This window comes from Neoarius graeffei, chromosome 15 (genome assembly GCF_027579695.1).
Source record: "Neoarius graeffei isolate fNeoGra1 chromosome 15, fNeoGra1.pri, whole genome shotgun sequence".
In the NCBI taxonomy this organism is placed as follows: Eukaryota; Metazoa; Chordata; class Actinopteri; order Siluriformes; family Ariidae; genus Neoarius; species Neoarius graeffei.
In genome coordinates, this window is record NC_083583.1 from 45,441,128 (window position 1) to 45,459,644 (window position 18,517).

The window sequence follows — 18,517 nt, forward strand, 5'->3', positions numbered from 1 at the left end:
AAGTCTCTGGATGTTGTGGGGCTGTCTTGGTTGACACGCCTCTGCAACATCGCGTGGCGGTCGGGGACAGTGCCTCTGGAGTGGCAGACTGGGGTGGTGGTCCCTCTTTTTAAGAAAGGGGACTGGAGAGTGTGCTCCAATTATAGGGGAATCACACTTCTCAGCCTCCCAGGGAAAGTTTACTCCAGGGTACTGGAGAGGAGAATTCGACCAATAGTCGAACCTTGGATCCAGGAGGAACAATGTGGTTTTCGTCCTGGTCGCGGAACACTGGACCAGCTCTATACCCTTCATAGGGTGCTCAAGGGTTCATGGGAGTTTGCCCAACCAGTCCACATGTGCTTTGTGGATCTGGAGAAGGCATTCGACTGTGTCCCCCGTGGTATTCTGTGGGGGGTGCTTCGGGAGTATGGGGTTCGGGGCTCTTTGCTAAGGGCTGTCCGGTCCCTGTATGAACGGAGCAGGAGTCTGGTTCGCATTGCCGGCAGTAAGTCAGACCTGTTCCCAGTGCATGTTGGACTCCGGCAGGGCTGCCCTTTGTCACCGGTTCTGTTCATAATTTTTATGGACAGAATTTCTAGGCGCAGTCAGGGCCGGAAGGAATCCTGTTTGGGAACCACAGGATTTCATCTCTGCTTTTTGCAGATGATGTTGTCCTGTTGGCTTCTTCAAACCAGGACCTTCAGCATGCACTGGGGCGGTTTGCAGTCGAGTGTGAAGCGGCTGGGATGAGAATCAGCACCTCCAAGTCCGAGGCCATGGTTCTCGACCGGAAAAGGGTGGCTTGCCCTCTCCAGGTTGGTGGAGAAGTCCTGCCTCAAGTGGAGGAGTTTAAGTATCTTGGGATCTTGTTCACGAGTGAGGGAAGGATGGAACGTGAGATCGACAGGCGGATCGGTGCAGCCTCCGCAGTAATGCGGTCGCTTTACCAGTCCGTCGTGGTGAAGAAGGAGCTGAGCCAAAAGGCAAAGCTCTCAATTTACCGGTCGATCTACGTTCCGACTCTCACCTATGGTCATGAGCTTTGGGTAATGACAGAAAGAACAAGATCGCGGATACAAGCGGCTGAAATGAGTTTCCTTCGCAGGGTGGCTGGGCGCTCCCTTAGAGATAGGGTGAGAAACACAGTCACTCGGGAGGAGCTTGGAGTAGAGCCGCTGCTCCTCCACATCGAGAGGAACCAGCTGAGGTGGCTCGGGCATCTTTTTCGGATGCCTCCTGGACGCCTCCCTGGGGAGGTGTTCCAGGCATGTCCCCCCGGGAGGAGGCCCCGGGGAAGACCCAGGACACGCTGGAGGGACTATGTCTCTCGGCTGGCCTGGGAACGCCTCGGTGTTCTTCCCGAGGAGCTGGCCGAGGTGTCTGGGGAAAGGGAAGTTTGGGCTTCCATGATTAGACTGCTGCCTCCGCGACCTGGTCCCAGATAAGCGGAAGAAGACGAGACGAGACGAGACGAGACACTTATCCTGTTCTACAGAGTCATAGGCAAGCTGGAGTCTATCCCAGCTGACTATGGGTGAGAAGCGGGGTACACCCTGGACAAGTTGCCAGGTCATCACAGGGCTGACACATAGACACAGACAACCATTCACACTCACACTTATGGTCAATTTGGAGCCACCAATTAGCCAAACCTGCATGTCTTTGGACTGTGGGGGAAACCGGAGCACCCGAAGGAAACCCATGCAGACACGGGGAGAACATGCAAACTCCACACAGAAAGGCCCTTGTCGGCCACTGGGCTCGAACCCAGGCCCTTCTTGCTGTGAGGCGACAGTGCTAACCACTACACCACCGTGCCACCCTTCTTTATATTCTTTCCATTTTGCTATAATGGATTTAATGGTGCTCCCTGGGATATTCAAAGTTTGGGATATTTTTTATAACCCAGCCCTGATCTTTACTTCTCCACAACTTTGTCTTTGACCTGTTTGGAGTGCTCCTTAGTTTTCATGTTGCTTGCTTAGTCGTGTTGCCGAGTCACCGAGTCAGGGTCCTTCCAGAACAGGTTGATTTATACAGACATCATGTGACAGATCATGTGACACTTTGATTGCACACAGGTGGATCTTAATCAACTAATTATGTGACTTATGAAGTTAAATTGGTTGGACCAGCTCTTATTTAGGGGTTTCATATGAAAGGGGGTGAATACATATGCACACTCAATATTTCTGTTTTTTTTATCTTATTGTTTGTGTCACCAAAAAAATCAATAAAATTGCACCTTTAAAGTGGTAGGCATGTTGTGTAAATCAAGTGGTGCTAACCATCCAAAAATCCATTTTAATTCCAGCTTGTAATGCAACAAAACAGGACAAACACCAAGGGGGATGAATACTTTTGCAAGACACTCTGTGTGTGTGTATGTGTGTGTATATATATATATATATATGGGGTGGCACGGTGGTGTAGTGGTTAGCGCTGTCGCCTTACAGCAAGAAGGTCTGGGTTCGAGCCCCGTGGCCGGCGAGGGCCTTTCTGTGTGGAGTTTGCATGTTCTCCCCGTGTCCGCGTGGGTTTCCTCCGGGTGCTCCGGTTTCCCCCACAGTCCAAAGACATGCAGGTTAGGTTAACTGGTGACTCTAAATTGACCGTAGGTGTGAATGTGAGTGTGAATGGTTGTCTGTGTCTATGTGTCAGCCCTGTGATGACCTGGCGACTTGTCCAGGGTGTACCCCACCTTTCGCCCGTAGTCAGCTGGGATAGGCTCCAGCTTGCCTGCGACCCTGTAGAACAGGATAAAGCGGCTAGAGATAATGAGATGATATATATATATATATATATATATATATATATATATATAAAATAGAGTATTCTTATGAATTCTTCACACCCTTCTGTTATGATTCTTGGAATTCATTAAGCGTGAACTGAGTCTTCTACCAAAATGTGTAAATTAGATCTCAGTGGGAAATATTCTTTTCACAAGTTGCAAGATTAAACACGCCACACACGACTGGTTTTCCTGGCTTCCTGGTATTATTTGTTCCAGTCCATCAATAACCTCAAGGAACAACATCAATACAATTATATCTTTTCCGTATTATGAAGGAACTATATGCAGACCGTATTGATTAGATCTCTGAGCTTTCTATTTTTGTCAGACGGAGCCCATTTTCACCCCTTTGCCTTTTTACCCTTCACCCAGACAGTCTCATCGATCATCATTTCTCACATAATGGCCATGTTTTTTGTGTATGCACTTCGTTTTGTCTTGGAAGATACATCTCTATTTTCCACCACTGAGAACAGACTGGGAATTTTACATGTATTAACTAAAACATTAAATTCAATTACTTTCCATGACCCAGCTCAGTATATGATACAAGATGAGAATTTTTTAAGCAGCATGACTTTCTGTTTAAACAGGATTGCCAGTTTTCTCTAATATTTTGACCCAGAACTCATTTGTGTGTGGTTTTTCCACTCCATTTGTAAGGAATTGAGTTTGAATGCATTAAATCCAGGCCTTCAATCAAACGGTGTTTTAATATTGTTGCTTTGTACTGAGTTTTGGTAGGCGTCTTCCTAAGTCTCAGCTCTCTGTCACACTAAGGCAGTTATTTTTAGTAGTGGGGATACGGCACTCGACAGCACTGAGAGATTAAATAGAGCTCATGCGGAAGAGATGGAAAGGGAGAATATATGAACGGAAGCTACATAAGAGGGGATCTGGGTGTGGTAGCAAAACTTGTCAAATTTGTTCCAAGGAATGTGGAAGCTGTTTGTCTTTAATAAAACACTTTATGTTAATTTTTATTTTTAGTCGTCAGTCTGTAGGGACGTCCTAGGACTTTTATCAAATGTCTGCATATTTATGTAAGGCTGGTGTTGTGTAATCAGGCCTAGTGTTCAGCAGACAACATCCTGGTAACGCAAGGATTTGCATGAATCAAGTACTCAAGGCGGAACGTATCTGTGCAAGTGGATTTTAAGATGCTACCTGTCTTTCAGTTTTGAGTTATACAGAAGTGCATCCAGTAGATTTGATAAACTCATTCTCTGTATGGGTCACATGGGCCTTTTTTGAACCTCAAGACATTGTTAATGTCTTCATGATGCAAGCACTTACCCAGTCATATTAGATATAAATATATATTATATTCTTCTAAATGCATTAATCCATTAAAATCCATTAAAATGGTGCAAATACAGATGCAAGATTACCTATTAGTCACTGAGTTAACGTAATGGTTAACCTCGAACTTGTGCTGCGTCACACATATTTGAAATTATGAAATTTATTGTGTGTGAATTGAACATGGTGATTGTTATAATAAAACATAAAAAAAGATATCAAGTCATAAGGTGACTTAGGACCAGGATGTTCAGGCACACCGTTAAACTGAAAGCCATGACACTAAGTTGTGGAATGATTATACCCTGAACTGAGGGGCTTATTTCCAAAACCTGTTAAATCCATGAACATAAATGGATTTAGCAGGTTTTGGAAATAAGCCCTTCAATTTATGAAACTGTTCTATGATACTATATCTAATTATTACCAATGAGCTAACTATAAGATTAGTCTAATCCCATAAAATGTTTTTTTTATGCAATATCAGGAGAATAAACGCAAACCTAACCATTCCAGCTATCATGCGTGTGAAGTGCACGATCAGGAGTGAGAAATCCTCAGGTTGTTTATATAGCCATCATTACAGACATTAAAGCCAGATTAAAAAGAGACAGCGTGGCGTTTTTGCTGTGAGTTCCAAAGTGAAAGGTGGGGGTAGGGGATTAACATGAGAGCTTTGAATTTTAATGCCACCCTTACACTGAAGCTTGCCATCCACGTTGCATGGGTTTACATGAATTATGAATCAGTATGGTGATGTCAGGGTGCATATAAAAATAGCTGGTTCTTCCAAAATCCCCAAAGCACAAGTGACAGAAGTTTTCTGCTTCCTTTTGTGAGCTTCTTCAATCCCTTTCTGTTTGTATATAGGTTATTTTGTGCCTTTTCTGTCCGTGAAGAAAGGGAAAAAAATGTTGCATCATGTCAAACAAGTTGTGTTTTATTTAGTTTTTTTGTTTGTCTACAATATCACTTTTCACACTGTTAGCTTTCAGTACTTTACTTTAGGACAATGCACAAAATTAGATCTTTATATATAAATTCCTGAAAGTGTTCTAAAAATATATATTTTGCATAAATGTTTCTTGAAAGCTGCAATTGCCCTTGTTTTTGACCGTTGCCCAAAACAATCACACATACAGTAGTGCTTGAAAGTTTGTGAACCCTTTAGAATTTTCTATATTTCTGCATAAATATGACCTAAAACATCATCAGATTTTCACACAAGTCCGAAAAGTAGATAAAGAGAACCCAGTTAAACAAATTAAACATGGCATGGTAGGTAGCGATTGTGTTGTACAACACTGGAGTCTTCCTTTAATTTCATTTATCAATTCTGTTTTTGTTACAGTGAAAAAAGCAAAGCTGGATGGACCGCAAGGTAGGTCAAAAATCTCTGATCACTACTTGCTTTCCATTTTCATACTCTGTAGGTTTTATCCATCTTAGCATTGCAGTACAGCAGTGTGTCAGACACGTGTGTGTGTGTGTGTGTGTGTGTGTGTGTGTGTGTGTGTGTGTGTGTGTGTGTGTGTGTTCCAGAAAAATTCAACACCTATGTGACACTCAAGGTGCAGAACGTGAAGAGCACCACCATTGCTGTGCGAGGCAGTCAGCCATGTTGGGAACAGGACTTCATGTTGTAAGAAACACTTATTCTTCTGTCTTTCTCAGAAGCACAAGAGACTTCGCTGAAATAACTCCAGTGATTTCACTGGGGAGCAAAATTATCTGCAGCTACTTAGATAATCGTGATGAGGTTTCCCTTCTTTGGGATATCACTGAACATTAGCTTTCACAGCAGTTTATCCTTTACGTTCCTTCCACTGAGGTCAGAGACGTTTTGTTATTTTCTCAGAAAACATTTGCAGTTCCCTGGGCGGTGGCGCGCACACACATTTCCCTAATGGCCTCAATCTCAAGTGCATAGATGTTACCTAGTGTTGCTGATAACAACTCCAGATTTTTGAACAAACATTTCTGAGTGCTGCTTATACATTTGTAAATCAAATCCAATTAATATATACTGTATACACTCACCGGTCACTTTATTAGGAACACCCATACTTCCACCTGCTCTTTTGTGCAGTTCTCTAATCAGTCGATCCCTCGACAGCAGCACAATGCATAAAATAATGCAAATACAAATCAGGAGCTTCAGTTAATGTTCACGTCAAACATCAGAATGGGAAAAAATTGCGATCTCAAAGTGTGACTTGTTGGTTTGAGCCAGATGGACTGGTTTGAGTACTTCAGAAACTGCTGATCTCCTGGGGTTTTCACACACAACAGTCTCTAGAGTTTACACAGAATGGTGCGAAAAACAAAAAAACATTGAGTGAGTGACAGTTCTGTGGGTGGAAACGTCTTGTTGATAAGAGAGGTCAGAGGAAATTGCCCAGATTGGTTCGAGCTGCCAGGAAGGCTATAGCAACTCATAGTAACTCTTTACAACCGTGGTGAACAGAAAAGCATCTCAGCATGCAACAACAGAAGACCACATTGGGCTCCACTCCTGCCAGACAAGAACAGGAATCTTACAAGAACAAGTTCTGATTAAAATGGCCAGTGAGTGTGTATTATAGAACACAGAGCCAGACCCAGTGTGACCAAAAGGGTCCTTTCTGCTTTTTAGTGTTTTATCACACTGATTTGCAGTTCTCTAAACTGTGTCTCTTTAAGAAACTTATTTAGACGCTTTCTTTCTCTTACTTCTGTCTCTGCTTGCGTTTAATGTGGCACCAGCCATCATTCCGTATGATTTGCCCTGTAGTCACAAACACAGTGCTTAGTACTGATATCAAAGCTATTATTAGGATTAGATGCAGCAAAGTGATTTCCTTCCTGTGGAGAGGAACTTATAGTATCATAATGCAGATGGTAATTGTACTGCCTTTGCAGGCAGGGTTTTTGTGTGTATGTGTGTGTGTATGTGTGTGCCTGTTTTTATAAATATATTTTTATAGTATAAGATATGGGCGGCACGGTGGTGTAGTGGTTAGCGCTGTCGCCTCACAGCAAGAAGGTTCGGGTTCGAGCCCCGTGGCCGGCAAGGGCCTTTCTGTGCGGAGTTTGCATGTTCTCCCCGTGTCCGCGTGGGTTTCCTCCGGGTGCTCCGGTTTCCCCCACAGTCCAAAGACATGCAGGTTAGGTTAACTGGTGACTCTAAATTGACCGTAGGTGTGAATGTGAGTGTGAATGGTTGTCTGTGTCTATGTGTCAGCCCTGTGATGACCTGGCGACTTGTCCAGGGTGTACCCCACCTTTCGCCCGTAGTCAGCTGGGATAGGCTCCAGCTTGCCTGCGACCCTGTAGAACAGGACAAAGCAGCTACAGATAATGAGATGAGATAAGATATGAAAATATCTTATTTTCACAAGCGAAATGATCTGTGCTCTTTAACGTGATATATTTAAAATGTTCACCTCAACATATTAAATATCAAGGAAATATGTTATTCATGAAATAACGTGGTTATCATGGTTACTTTGCTTACGTTAAGCTGTCCTGGCAAAACCTGACATTTCCAGTGATGTCTTTGTAGTGGCCGTGTTGAAAGTCTCTTTCGTTTTTCTCATCCACCCCTCTCTATCCTAGTGAGATTAACAGGCTAGATTTGGGCCTGACTGTGGAGGTCTGGAACAAAGGCTTGATCTGGGACACCATGGTGGGCACACTGTGGATCCCTTTACGCAGCATTCGTCAGTCCAATGAGGTATGGCACAGATGGCATGCTTGCATCCAACAGCCTGCAGCAATACTCACCCTCTATAGGCCTATACATGCAGACGCTGGCCAGCTGGCTTTCAATACATTTTCGGCACTTATATATATATATATATATATATAATTGAATTGATCCAATAAACTATGTATCTCTCTAAACAGTGCATTTATATATTTTCTTCCTACACCGTTCATGATGAATGACATTAGTAGGTATAATGTAATATTATAAGAAAAACCCAGATTTTTTACTAATATCTATCTACACTACAATATTAATAGCTTATGTATGCTTCCTTGTTGTAAGAGAAGAACAGAAAGTCCATTTACTTGAAACCTACTAAAACTTAAAGGAGATACGCAGAACCGTTATTTTTACATACATTTCTGAGTGGATAGTATCTCCATCATGGACTCTTGTATGCTGCATAATTGGGAATAAAAATATATATTTCTGAGAGTTAAAATCGACTGCAAAGTTGGCATTCGAGCTGCCCCACTGAGCCAGCCAGCCCTGAATGTGTGACGTCACAGCAGGAACCGGTGCTATAGACCAAAGCCAGACTCTAGCAGGCGAGAGTGGTTGCAATGGCCTCTTCGTTCAGATTTATTGGAGATTCTTCAGATTCCTCAGATAGTAATACATCAGACTGTGATAGTCCTGAAATTGGAGTGTGTGTACGTGCTACTGCTATACGCGTAGAACCGTATCAGTTCGAACCATCGGAAAGTGAATCCGATAGTAACGTGTCAGTCACGGAGACCCACACCTTACAAAATAAAGCCAGAGAACAAAGCCGTCTAGAAAACTGGATGGAATTGAACTGACCGTCTCATGTGACTCTCATTAAAACAGGATAGGTGTTATAACTTATGCAACATACATGTACATGCATGCATTTTCACTGATAAAACATAAAAGGCTAATTAAATAATCAGATGAACTGAGACAATCACATTCTGAAGCAAATTAAATAATCTTATACCAGTAACTTAAATACACAATACAAGTTACATCTATTAATCTAAATGCAGGTAAACAACGGGTGTTGTTGTTTTTTCTTGTTATGTAACCTAATGAGAGTCGCATCTTACCCGTCTGTGTTCTTGCTTCTTGAAGGCCGATCTTGTGGCCGATTGTTTTGAAACAATCTGACTTTCAGTTATTTGTTCATTCGCTTCTTCCACATACGCTATTGCTGCTGAGGCAAGCATATCCAGCGGAAAAAAAAGCATATCCAGTGGAGAAATCTGACGACTGGTCCACTCATTCTCTATTTTCTCCATACTGAGTACTCCGCCGTTACTGCTCGGCTCACACTCCGGGAGAACAGGTGCAACTGAACTTGCTTTCCTTTTCTTGTAGTTTTCTTTTCCTTTAATTGTTGGTACTGCACCCTCTTTCAGTACGGGCTTATAGCCAACGCTCCTCAACAGATCAGAGGTTTCGTACAAGTCATCAGTAAAATGTGCAGAGCAGAGGAGAGACCACTTTGTAGGTGCCCAATCTGTGAATTTCTCACAAAACGCGTCCAAATCTTTGCAGTTTGAACATTCTTGGGCCATGAATGCAACATAAATCCACCTTCTGTCTGCACCCGCCAGCAACACATCTATGTGGCATGGTGATAAATTAGCTTAAAATGGAGGCTTGAAGTTGCAGTTAGCTCTGTGTTTTAGTATAGCGGAAATGGCGATGAGACCGATAGCCTCGTCACAGATGTCAAGGTCATTCACTCAGACCATGACCTATATGAATCACTTTAATCGTAAAAATTACGATATTAGATTTATTGTAAACGCTTAAAACGATTCCTATGCCATTCTTGAGGTCTCAAGGCATTTATAAACAAAAAGTGAGGCCATGGTTCTGCATATCTCCTTTAAGGTTTTAGTATCAATAAATGCACAGTACATGCACATGCATATCATTTTAATTCAAAACAGCAAGCACTACATTCTCTTGCATTAAAAATCTTAGTAGACAGACATCAGAGAACCTCTTACCTATGCTACTTAAGCATAGATTTATCCAACTTTCCAGCACTCGAGCAATACAGTAAGGTAATCCCAGTTAGTTCCAGTTTCACAGGGGTTTTGTTGTATTCCTTTAAGATTAGGTAAAAATAAACATTTCATATTTACGTGTTTTTGTTGGTAACCACAATTTCCCTCTGAAAAAGCAGTCCCATCACTGAACCACGAACTGTACAGATTTAGAATTTAATTTCACAAATATCTTTGCTTGATAAACAAGTGTTAACGTGTTCTACAAAATGATGCATTTCACTTAAATATTAATTGACTGTACAAACAAATACACTTAAACTTCCATTGTAAGTAATTTTGTTTAAAAATGTTTTCAGCGATTCCAGCATAGGGAAGTATGGAGAGAAGTCTAAAAGCATTCCTTTAATAACATATTCATGGTATCAAAAGAATATACTCATTTTCTCCATCACACACTGAAAATGACTAAAGATCATAACAGCGTCCTTTTAATTTCTTGTATAACAGGAAGGACCGGGGCAGTGGATGACTTTAGACTCCCAGGTCATCATGGCAGAAAATGAGATCTGTGGCACTAAAGATCCAACCTTCCACCGTGTGCTTCTGGACACACGCTTTGAGTTGCCTTTAGGTAAACTGAGCACTCCTGTCTGTTATACTGTATGTAGTAGTACAGTGGTACTAGAAAGTTTGTGAACCCTTTAGAATTTTCTACAACCCCGATTCCAAAAAAGTTGGGACAAAGTACAAATTGTAAATAAAAACGGAATGCAATGATGTGGAAGTTTCAAAATTCCATATTTTATTCAGAATAGAACATAGATGATATATCAAATGTTTAAACTGAGAAAATGTATCATTTAAAGAGAAAAATGAAGTGATTTTAAATTTCATGACAACAACACATCTCAAAAAAGTTGGGACAAGGCCATGTTTACCACTGTGAGACATCCCCTTTTCTCTTTACAACAGTCTGTAAATGTCTGGGGACTGAGGAGAAAAGTTGCTCAAGTTTAGGGATAGGAATGTTAACCCATTCTTGTCTAACGTAGGATTCTAGTTGCTCAACTGTCTTAGGTCTTTTTTGTCGTATCTTCCATTTTATGATGCGCCAAATGTTTTCTATGGGTGAAAGATCTGGACTGCAGGCTGGCCAGTTCAGTACCTGGACCCTTCTTCTATGCAGCCATGATGCTGTAATTGATGGAGAACAGATAATGTTCTCTGGAAATATTCCTGAGCCCATTTTGTGATTTCCAATACAGAAGCATGCCTGTATGTGATGCAGTGCCGTCTCAGGGCCTGAAGATCACGGGTACCCAGTATGGTTTTCCAGCCTTGACCCTTACGCACAGAGATTCTTTCAGATTCTCTGAATCTTTTGATGATATTATGCACTGTAGATGATAATATGTTCAAACTCTTTGCAATTTTACACTGTCGAACTCCTTTCTGATATTGGTCCACTATTTGTCGGTGCAGAATTAGGGGGATTGGTGATCCTCTTCCCATCTTTACTTCTGAGAGCCGCTGCCACTCCAAGATGCTCTTTTTATACCCAGTCATGTTAATGACCTATTGCCAATTGACCTAATGAGTTGCAATTTGGTCCTCCAGCTGTTCCTTTTTTATACCTTTAACTTTTCCAGCCTCTTATTGCCCCTGTACCAACTTTTTTGAGATGTGTTGCTGTCATGAAATTTCAATTGAGCCAATATTTGGCATGAAATTTCAAAATGTCTCAGTTTCGACATTTGATATGTTGTCTATGTTCTATTGTGACTACAATATCAGTTTTTAAGATTTGTAAATTATTGCATTCCATTTTTATTTACAATTTGTACTTTGTCCCAACTTTTTGGGAATTGGGGTTGTATATTTCTGCATAAATAGGACCTAAAATATCATCAGATTTTCACACAAGTACTAAAAGTAGATAAAAAAGAACCCAGTTAAACAAATGAGACAAAAATATTATACTTGGTCATTTATTTATTGAGGAAAATGATCCAATATTACATATCTGTGAGTGGCAAAAGTATGTGAACCTCTAGGATTAGCAGTTAGTTTGAAGGTGAAATTAGAGTCAGGTGTTTTCAGTCAATGGGATGACAATCAGGTGTGAGTGGGCACCCTGTTTTATTTAAAGAACAGGGATCTATCAAAGTCTGATCTTCACAACACATGCTTGTGGAAGTGTATCATGGCACGAAGAAAGGAGATTTCTGAGGACCTCAGAAAAAGCATTGTTGATGCTGATCAGGCTGGAAAAGGTTACAAAACCATCTCTAAAGAGTTTGGACTCCACCAATCCACAGTCAGACAGATTGTGTACAAATGGAGGAAATTCAAGACCATTGTTGTCCTCCCCAGGAGTGGTTGACCAACAAAGATCACTCCAAGAGCAAGGCGTGTAATAGTCGGTGAGGTCACAAAGGACCTCGGGGTAACTTCTAAGCAACTGAAGGCCTCTCTCGCATTGGCTAATGTTAATGTTCATGAGTCCACCATCAGGAGAACACTACACAACAATGGTGTACATGGCAGGGTTGCAAGGAGAAAGCCACTGCTCTCCAAAAAGAACATTGCTGCTCTTCTGCAGTTTGGTAAAGATCACGTGGACAAGCCAGAAGGCTGTTGGAAAAATGTTTTGTGGATGGATGAGACCAAAATAGAACTTTTTGGTTTAAATGAGAAGCGTTATGTTTGGAGAAAGGAAAACACTGCATTCCAGCATAAGAACCTTATCCCATCTGTGAAACATGGTGGTGGTAGTATCATGGTTTGGGCCTGTTTTGCTGCATCTGGGCCAGGACGCTTGCCATCATTGATGGAACAATGAATTCTGAATTATACCAGCAAATTCTAAAGGAAAATGTCAGGACATTTGTCCATGAACGGAATCTCAAGAGAAGGTTGGTCATGCAGCAAGACAATGACCCCCAGCACACAAGTCGTTCTACCAAAGAATGGTTAAAGAATAATAAAGTTAATGTTTTGGAATGGCCAAGTCAAAGTCCTGACCTTAATCCAATCGAAATGTTGTAGAAGGACCTGAAGCGAGCAGTTCATGTGAGGAAACCCACCAACATCCCAGAGTTGAAGCTGTTCTGTATGGAGGAATGGGCTAAAATTCCTCCAAGCCGGTGTGCAGGACTGATCAACAGTTACTGGAAACATTTAGTTGCAGTTATTGCTGCACAAGGGGGTCACACCAGATACTGAATGCAAAGGTTCACATACTTTTACCACTCACAGATATGTAATATTGGATCATTTTCCTCAATAAATAAATGACCAACTATAAAAAAAAATTTTGTCTCATTTGTTTAACTGGGTCTCTTTATCTACTTTTAGGACTTGTGTGAAAATCTGATGATGTTTTAGGTCCTGTTTATGCAGAAATATAGAAAATTCTAAAGGGTTCACAAACTTTCAAGCACCATTGTAGTAAGCCTAGGTGACTTCATCCTGTAACCTGCCCCAGAACTATTAGCTGATGAAATTTGTGGTTTCAGACATTCCAGAGGAGGAAGCTCGCTACTGGGCCAAAAAACTAGAGCAGCTAAATGCCATGAGGGACCAAGATGTGAGTTTTCTCATCCATCTCCAGACTTTTGGGCCAGAAGGCCAGAGCAGCTTTTAATTAAGAGATATTGTCACTCAGTCACCTAGAGTGAACAGTGTTTTTATTACATTTCTCCTTCTCTCATGTACCCACTGATGTGAGGGAAGTTAAAAGCTATTTTGTTATTGCTGACTATTAGGCTCTTGTATTTATTGCATTGTTTATTTATGCAGTATTCATATCAGGAGGAGCATGAGAGACCACTTCCAGTGCCATCAACACAGTGTTGTGAGTAGACACACCACATTTTCACACGCACACAGGCCCAGACACTCATTTCACAAGATTAATAACCAGCTTGAAAGGTAGGAAGTGTGTTCTGAAAATGTAGATGTTACAGTCAGCAAAGGGGCTTTGTATATCGTAAACATTTCAGTGTGAGTTATAAAGGGGAGGCAAGGTGAGAATAGCTCCTGTGGCTATATAGCGCCATGGTGAAAGCTCTGATTAGAAGTAGATGCTAACATATTGCCCTAATCACAGTTAGCCTGCAGCAGCAAGGTCATCCTCACCCTCTGCTGACGTCCGGTTTTATACCCTTATCACGTCTGGATTTTATGATCCTCTGAACCACCTGCTCATCACTGCTGAGTTTATCTGGAGCTGATTTTCTCTTTTCTACTGTAGGTAATTGGAGTCTATGGGGAGACCAACAAAGTAAGCAACGTTCATTTATTTTTTCTTGTATTTTAATCCCAACGTCCTTTTACAGGAGATCCCTTAAATACGCCTTTTGTATTTTCAAAGGGTTTGTAGTTCTATATTAATTATATATTTCCAAATATATGAAATATTTGGGCGGCACGGTGGTGTAGTGGTTAGCGCTGTCGCCTCACAGCAAGAAGGTCCTGGGTTCGAGCCCCGGGGCCGGCGAGGGCCTTTCTGTGTGGAGTTTGCATGTTCTCCCCGTGTCCGCGTGGGTTTCCTCCGGGTGCTCCGGTTTCCCCCACAGTCCAAAGACATGCAGGTTAGGTTAACTGGTGACTCTAAATTGACCGTAGGTGTGAATGTGAGTGTGAATGGTTGTCTGTGTCTATGTGTCAGCCCTGTGATGACCTGGCGACTTGTCCAGGGTGTACCCCGCCTTTCGCCCGTAGTCAGCTGGGATAGGCTCCAGCTTGCCTGCGACCCTGTAGAAGGATAAAGCGGCTAGAGATAATGAGATGAGATGAGATGAAATATTTGACAGACTTTCTTCAGGTTTCTTCAGTTCAGGCGTCTGACCCTGAAATTAGCCTCATCCATAACTGAAGCAAAGCTGCTCAGCTCTGCTACTTTTCCTTCAAAGTAATGATTATGATTTACACTATTGCCAAAAATGACAAACTGCTCCTTTAATTCTTAAAAAAAGTAATGTTTCTGTATAAACTACACCACAGGAGATAGCCATGTTGAAATGAGTCTTCAGATCTGTAGTCAAATGTTCATGTACAGTATATGTAAGGATCATATCCACTGTATGTGTGTTTAAATCATTACATCATGCTTCCAGATGACGATCCAGACAGTGCAGTGGATGATCGAGACAGTGATTACCGCAGTGAGACGAGCAACAGTATCCCTCCTCCATATTACACCACATCCCAGCCCAACGCCTCCATGCACCAGTACCCCATTCGCCATATGCACCGTGGCTCACGCTACGACGACATGCAAGACTATGACTACGATAACCAGAGAACTATGAGGTACAGAGTACTATGGCCCTTGTGTGTTTTATAATTTGTAGTCTTCCTTTAACTACCTCAATCAGGAGGCTCAGGTTGTTGCTGCTTATACTAGTGCAATTTATTTGAATTGTGGTTTAGTAGATAAACTGTTATGTATGATTATGAACTCACATTATCCTTATGAACTTCTTCAGAGTATTCAGGGGTCCGTGTATGCAAGCCCTTGGATGACCACTTATTGTATACATAGAATTGCTGGGGAGCATCACTGGCACCCCCTCTGCCCTGAATACTGGAGATGCGTTCAAGCCTGTGCTCATCTCATTAACTCATGTTTCTTCCTTTTTCTCCAATTCACAACAATAGCAGTTTTGGAAACTAGTGTTGCAGTGAATGCTGATGCATTGATGCATTAGCACATACCCATACCTTTATAAGACAGAGTTTTATGAATCCTTCTTCAACATATTTTAACTCATGAATGGCTACAGAATGTATGCTAAAGCTTTTGTGAAGGGTTTTTTTTTTATAGAGCCTGGTGAACCAACCACCTGGAGTTAGAATCTGAACCATGTTGGTTTTACTATGGCTGTCCTTTCAAGGCCAGATGCAAATAAGCCATGACTTATGCTCCTCCTCTTCCTGCCTTGTCCCCTCCCCTTCCCTCCTCCCAGACGCTATGATAGTTTAGACTCCGCCACCAACGGCCGCAGTGATCTTGATTCGGCCTCCGGCTCGAGCAGGCGGACCAGCCGCCAGTACTCCTTAGACAGTAGGCGCTCGCTCTCTGATAGGTGGGTCTCTGTAGCTCCTTCACCTCCACCCTCCTCTTCCTCCTGCTGCTCCAGCCTGTGATTCCATGCCGCTGTGATGATGTCGTGGATTTGGACATGTCTGGTCCTGTGGTCCTTGCTGTGCTTGCATGCATGCGCACAACCCTCTTCTTTTACATGCATTATCTATATTGATTATATATACTGCATATATACATATATATTTCTGTATCTTTTGTTCTCTACGTATTTCTATTCTGTGCCGTCACTGCTGTGTACTTAATGATGCAACGTAACATATTATTTTGATGTGTCTGACTGAATGATTCTGGCCCTCACTACTCTTTGTCGTGCTGTGTCAGGTCAGTTTAGTGTGTCACACAGTAAAGAAGAATGGTATGTGTTTTCTTCTGGTAGGATGCTATTTGCTTGTCTTTTGCCTGACAGAGCTAGCAGGCAACTCTGTGATTCAGTATGTCTTAACTTCAGCTACAGTAATTGCAGACCAGTTAAAAAGCCCGTATTCAGAGCTGGCAGCTGGCAAGACTGTGTGTATGGATCAGAAAGCAAAGGATTTGCTCCTCAACGTTCACAAGCTTCCTTTTTGCTCTCTAGTGCAGTGCTTTAAAGTCAGTCATCCTCTATATGCCCTTGACCTTGTATTTTCTCTCTGGTGTGTGATTTGATCTCAACCAGATCTAGTCATCAAAATTAAATGGCCATTTAAAGATTATTTTAGCAAAAAATTATCATAAATGTAAGCACACATGATATTTAAGAATGGTTTACTTTTACATGTGAAAAACAAGTGGAATGCAGAGTGTGATTCTGAAATTGTGAAAGAATTTTTCTTTGGATTAATAAGAGCTCTTTAAATTCTCACACCATTTTAAAGCTATACTGCTTTTCAGATTTTTCAAGTGTAGGTCATAAAAATAATTTTCCTTGACACCCAATTATTTTTGTCTAGTGGACCGAAAGCTACTGAATTCGAATCACAGACTTCCAATTTTATTAGGTGTTTTAAAAATAGAACAGTTAAGGGCCCTAAATTCTCCGCTATTTTTTCCTGCTTCACCATGACCCAATTCAAGATACTACGTCATGCATCACGTGGTGGGCTTTCCCCGCTCGCACAAGGCATTGTGGGATACAAATTTGAAACAGGAGAGGAAAATGGAGGACGTGAGTGTGCGAATGAAATGTGAAAGACCGTCTACAGTAACGGAAAGTGAGAAAAAAAGACATTATTTTATGAAGGAAAGGAAATGCAGGACCAAACTAATAAATATCGGCGGTCAGCGAGCACCTCGGTGTGATCAGCTGTTCGTTTAGCGACAGAATGATGTAACTGTCAGTGCACGGTCAAGGTAAACCTGTAGATGGCAGTAATGCAACACTGGATGCCAGCTGCTGTAAAACCCAAAAGAAGAAGAAGAAGTTAAACCTGCACATGCACACACGGACTTCCTCTGTCTGCTTGACTGCGCAAAGCGAGCGATTTCATGCGCATTATTTGCTCGGGAATCCCCTCAAATGAAATAACTTCCCAGCCACAGAATTGCCTGATATTTTGTGAGATGTTACAGAAATAAACATATATCATTATCACCAAATTTCAGAGGGAACTAAATTTCACCGATTTTAATCGAAAGGCCGTCTAGCTTTAAGCTGTAAACTTTGGTAGTATGGAACTCACAGAGACTATTTAAGTCTGGAGATCAGCACTTTGGTACACCCTGTGGAATTTCAAGATTTTCACATCAGGCTAATAAATAAATAAATAAATAAATGCTTATGACTTTCAATTGCTGATTATCTGTGTTCACAAATGATGTGACATCAAAAAACAAATCACATTCGAGAGAACAGTGGTTTACATTAAAAAAAATAAAATAAAAAAAAAGTGGGAAACTTTGCCATCTCATAGGGTCCCTGGTCAAGTCCTGAGCTCAATGTTTTGCTTTGTTTTGTTTTTAAATGTTCTTCACTTATGTGTGTATGGGTTTCCTCCATTTTTTTCCCTTCTCCCAAACACATACTGGTTGGTGTAAAAATATGAAGGTGGGCTCTGTGTATCCTCAGTGCGCGTTTTAGTTAAACAGCTTATAATCAATTACGCAATGCCTATATTTGACCTGCACATGATTTTATATGGTGTTGAAATAATTAGACACAATCCAAGCAAGGGATGGTTCTCTGAATAGGTTCTAGATGCTCAGTATAAATCATTATAGAAGATGATGTATATTACGAGACTGTTGGAGTGGCTGACTTTTGGATACTCTATGCTAATTATGGAAATATACAGTGGTGCTTGAAAGTTTGTGAACCCTTTAGAATTTTCTATATTTCTGCATAAATATGACCTAAAACATCATCAGATTTTCACACAAGTCCTAAAAGTAGATAAAGAGAACCCAGTTAAACAAATGAGACAAAAATATTATACTTGGTCATTTATTTATTGAGGAAAATGATCCAATATTACATATCTGTGAGTGGCAAAAGTATGTGAACCTCTAGGATTTGCAGTTAATTTGAAGGTGAAATTAGAGTCAGGTGTTTTCAATCAGTGGGATGACAATCAGGTGTGAGTGGGCACCCTGTTTTATTTAAAGAACAGGGA

The 18,517-nt window shown here is 41.5% G+C and overlaps 1 protein-coding gene across 1 annotated transcript in view; it reads left to right on the forward strand.

Annotated features, from left to right (window-relative positions):
• The first annotated feature begins 7,745 nt into the window (after nucleotides 1–7,745).
• Nucleotides 7,746–18,517, forward strand: part of unc13a (unc-13 homolog A (C. elegans)) — a 62,422-nt gene continuing 51,650 nt past the window's right edge. The window contains exons 1-7 of the mRNA XM_060940665.1: nucleotides 7,746–7,796; nucleotides 10,325–10,448; nucleotides 13,336–13,406; nucleotides 13,619–13,673; nucleotides 14,073–14,102; nucleotides 14,938–15,133; nucleotides 15,790–15,909. Coding sequence (XP_060796648.1) covers nucleotides 7,746–7,796; nucleotides 10,325–10,448; nucleotides 13,336–13,406; nucleotides 13,619–13,673; nucleotides 14,073–14,102; nucleotides 14,938–15,133; nucleotides 15,790–15,909 — 647 coding nt within the window. The remainder of the gene's footprint in view (nucleotides 7,797–10,324; nucleotides 10,449–13,335; nucleotides 13,407–13,618; nucleotides 13,674–14,072; nucleotides 14,103–14,937; nucleotides 15,134–15,789; nucleotides 15,910–18,517) is intronic.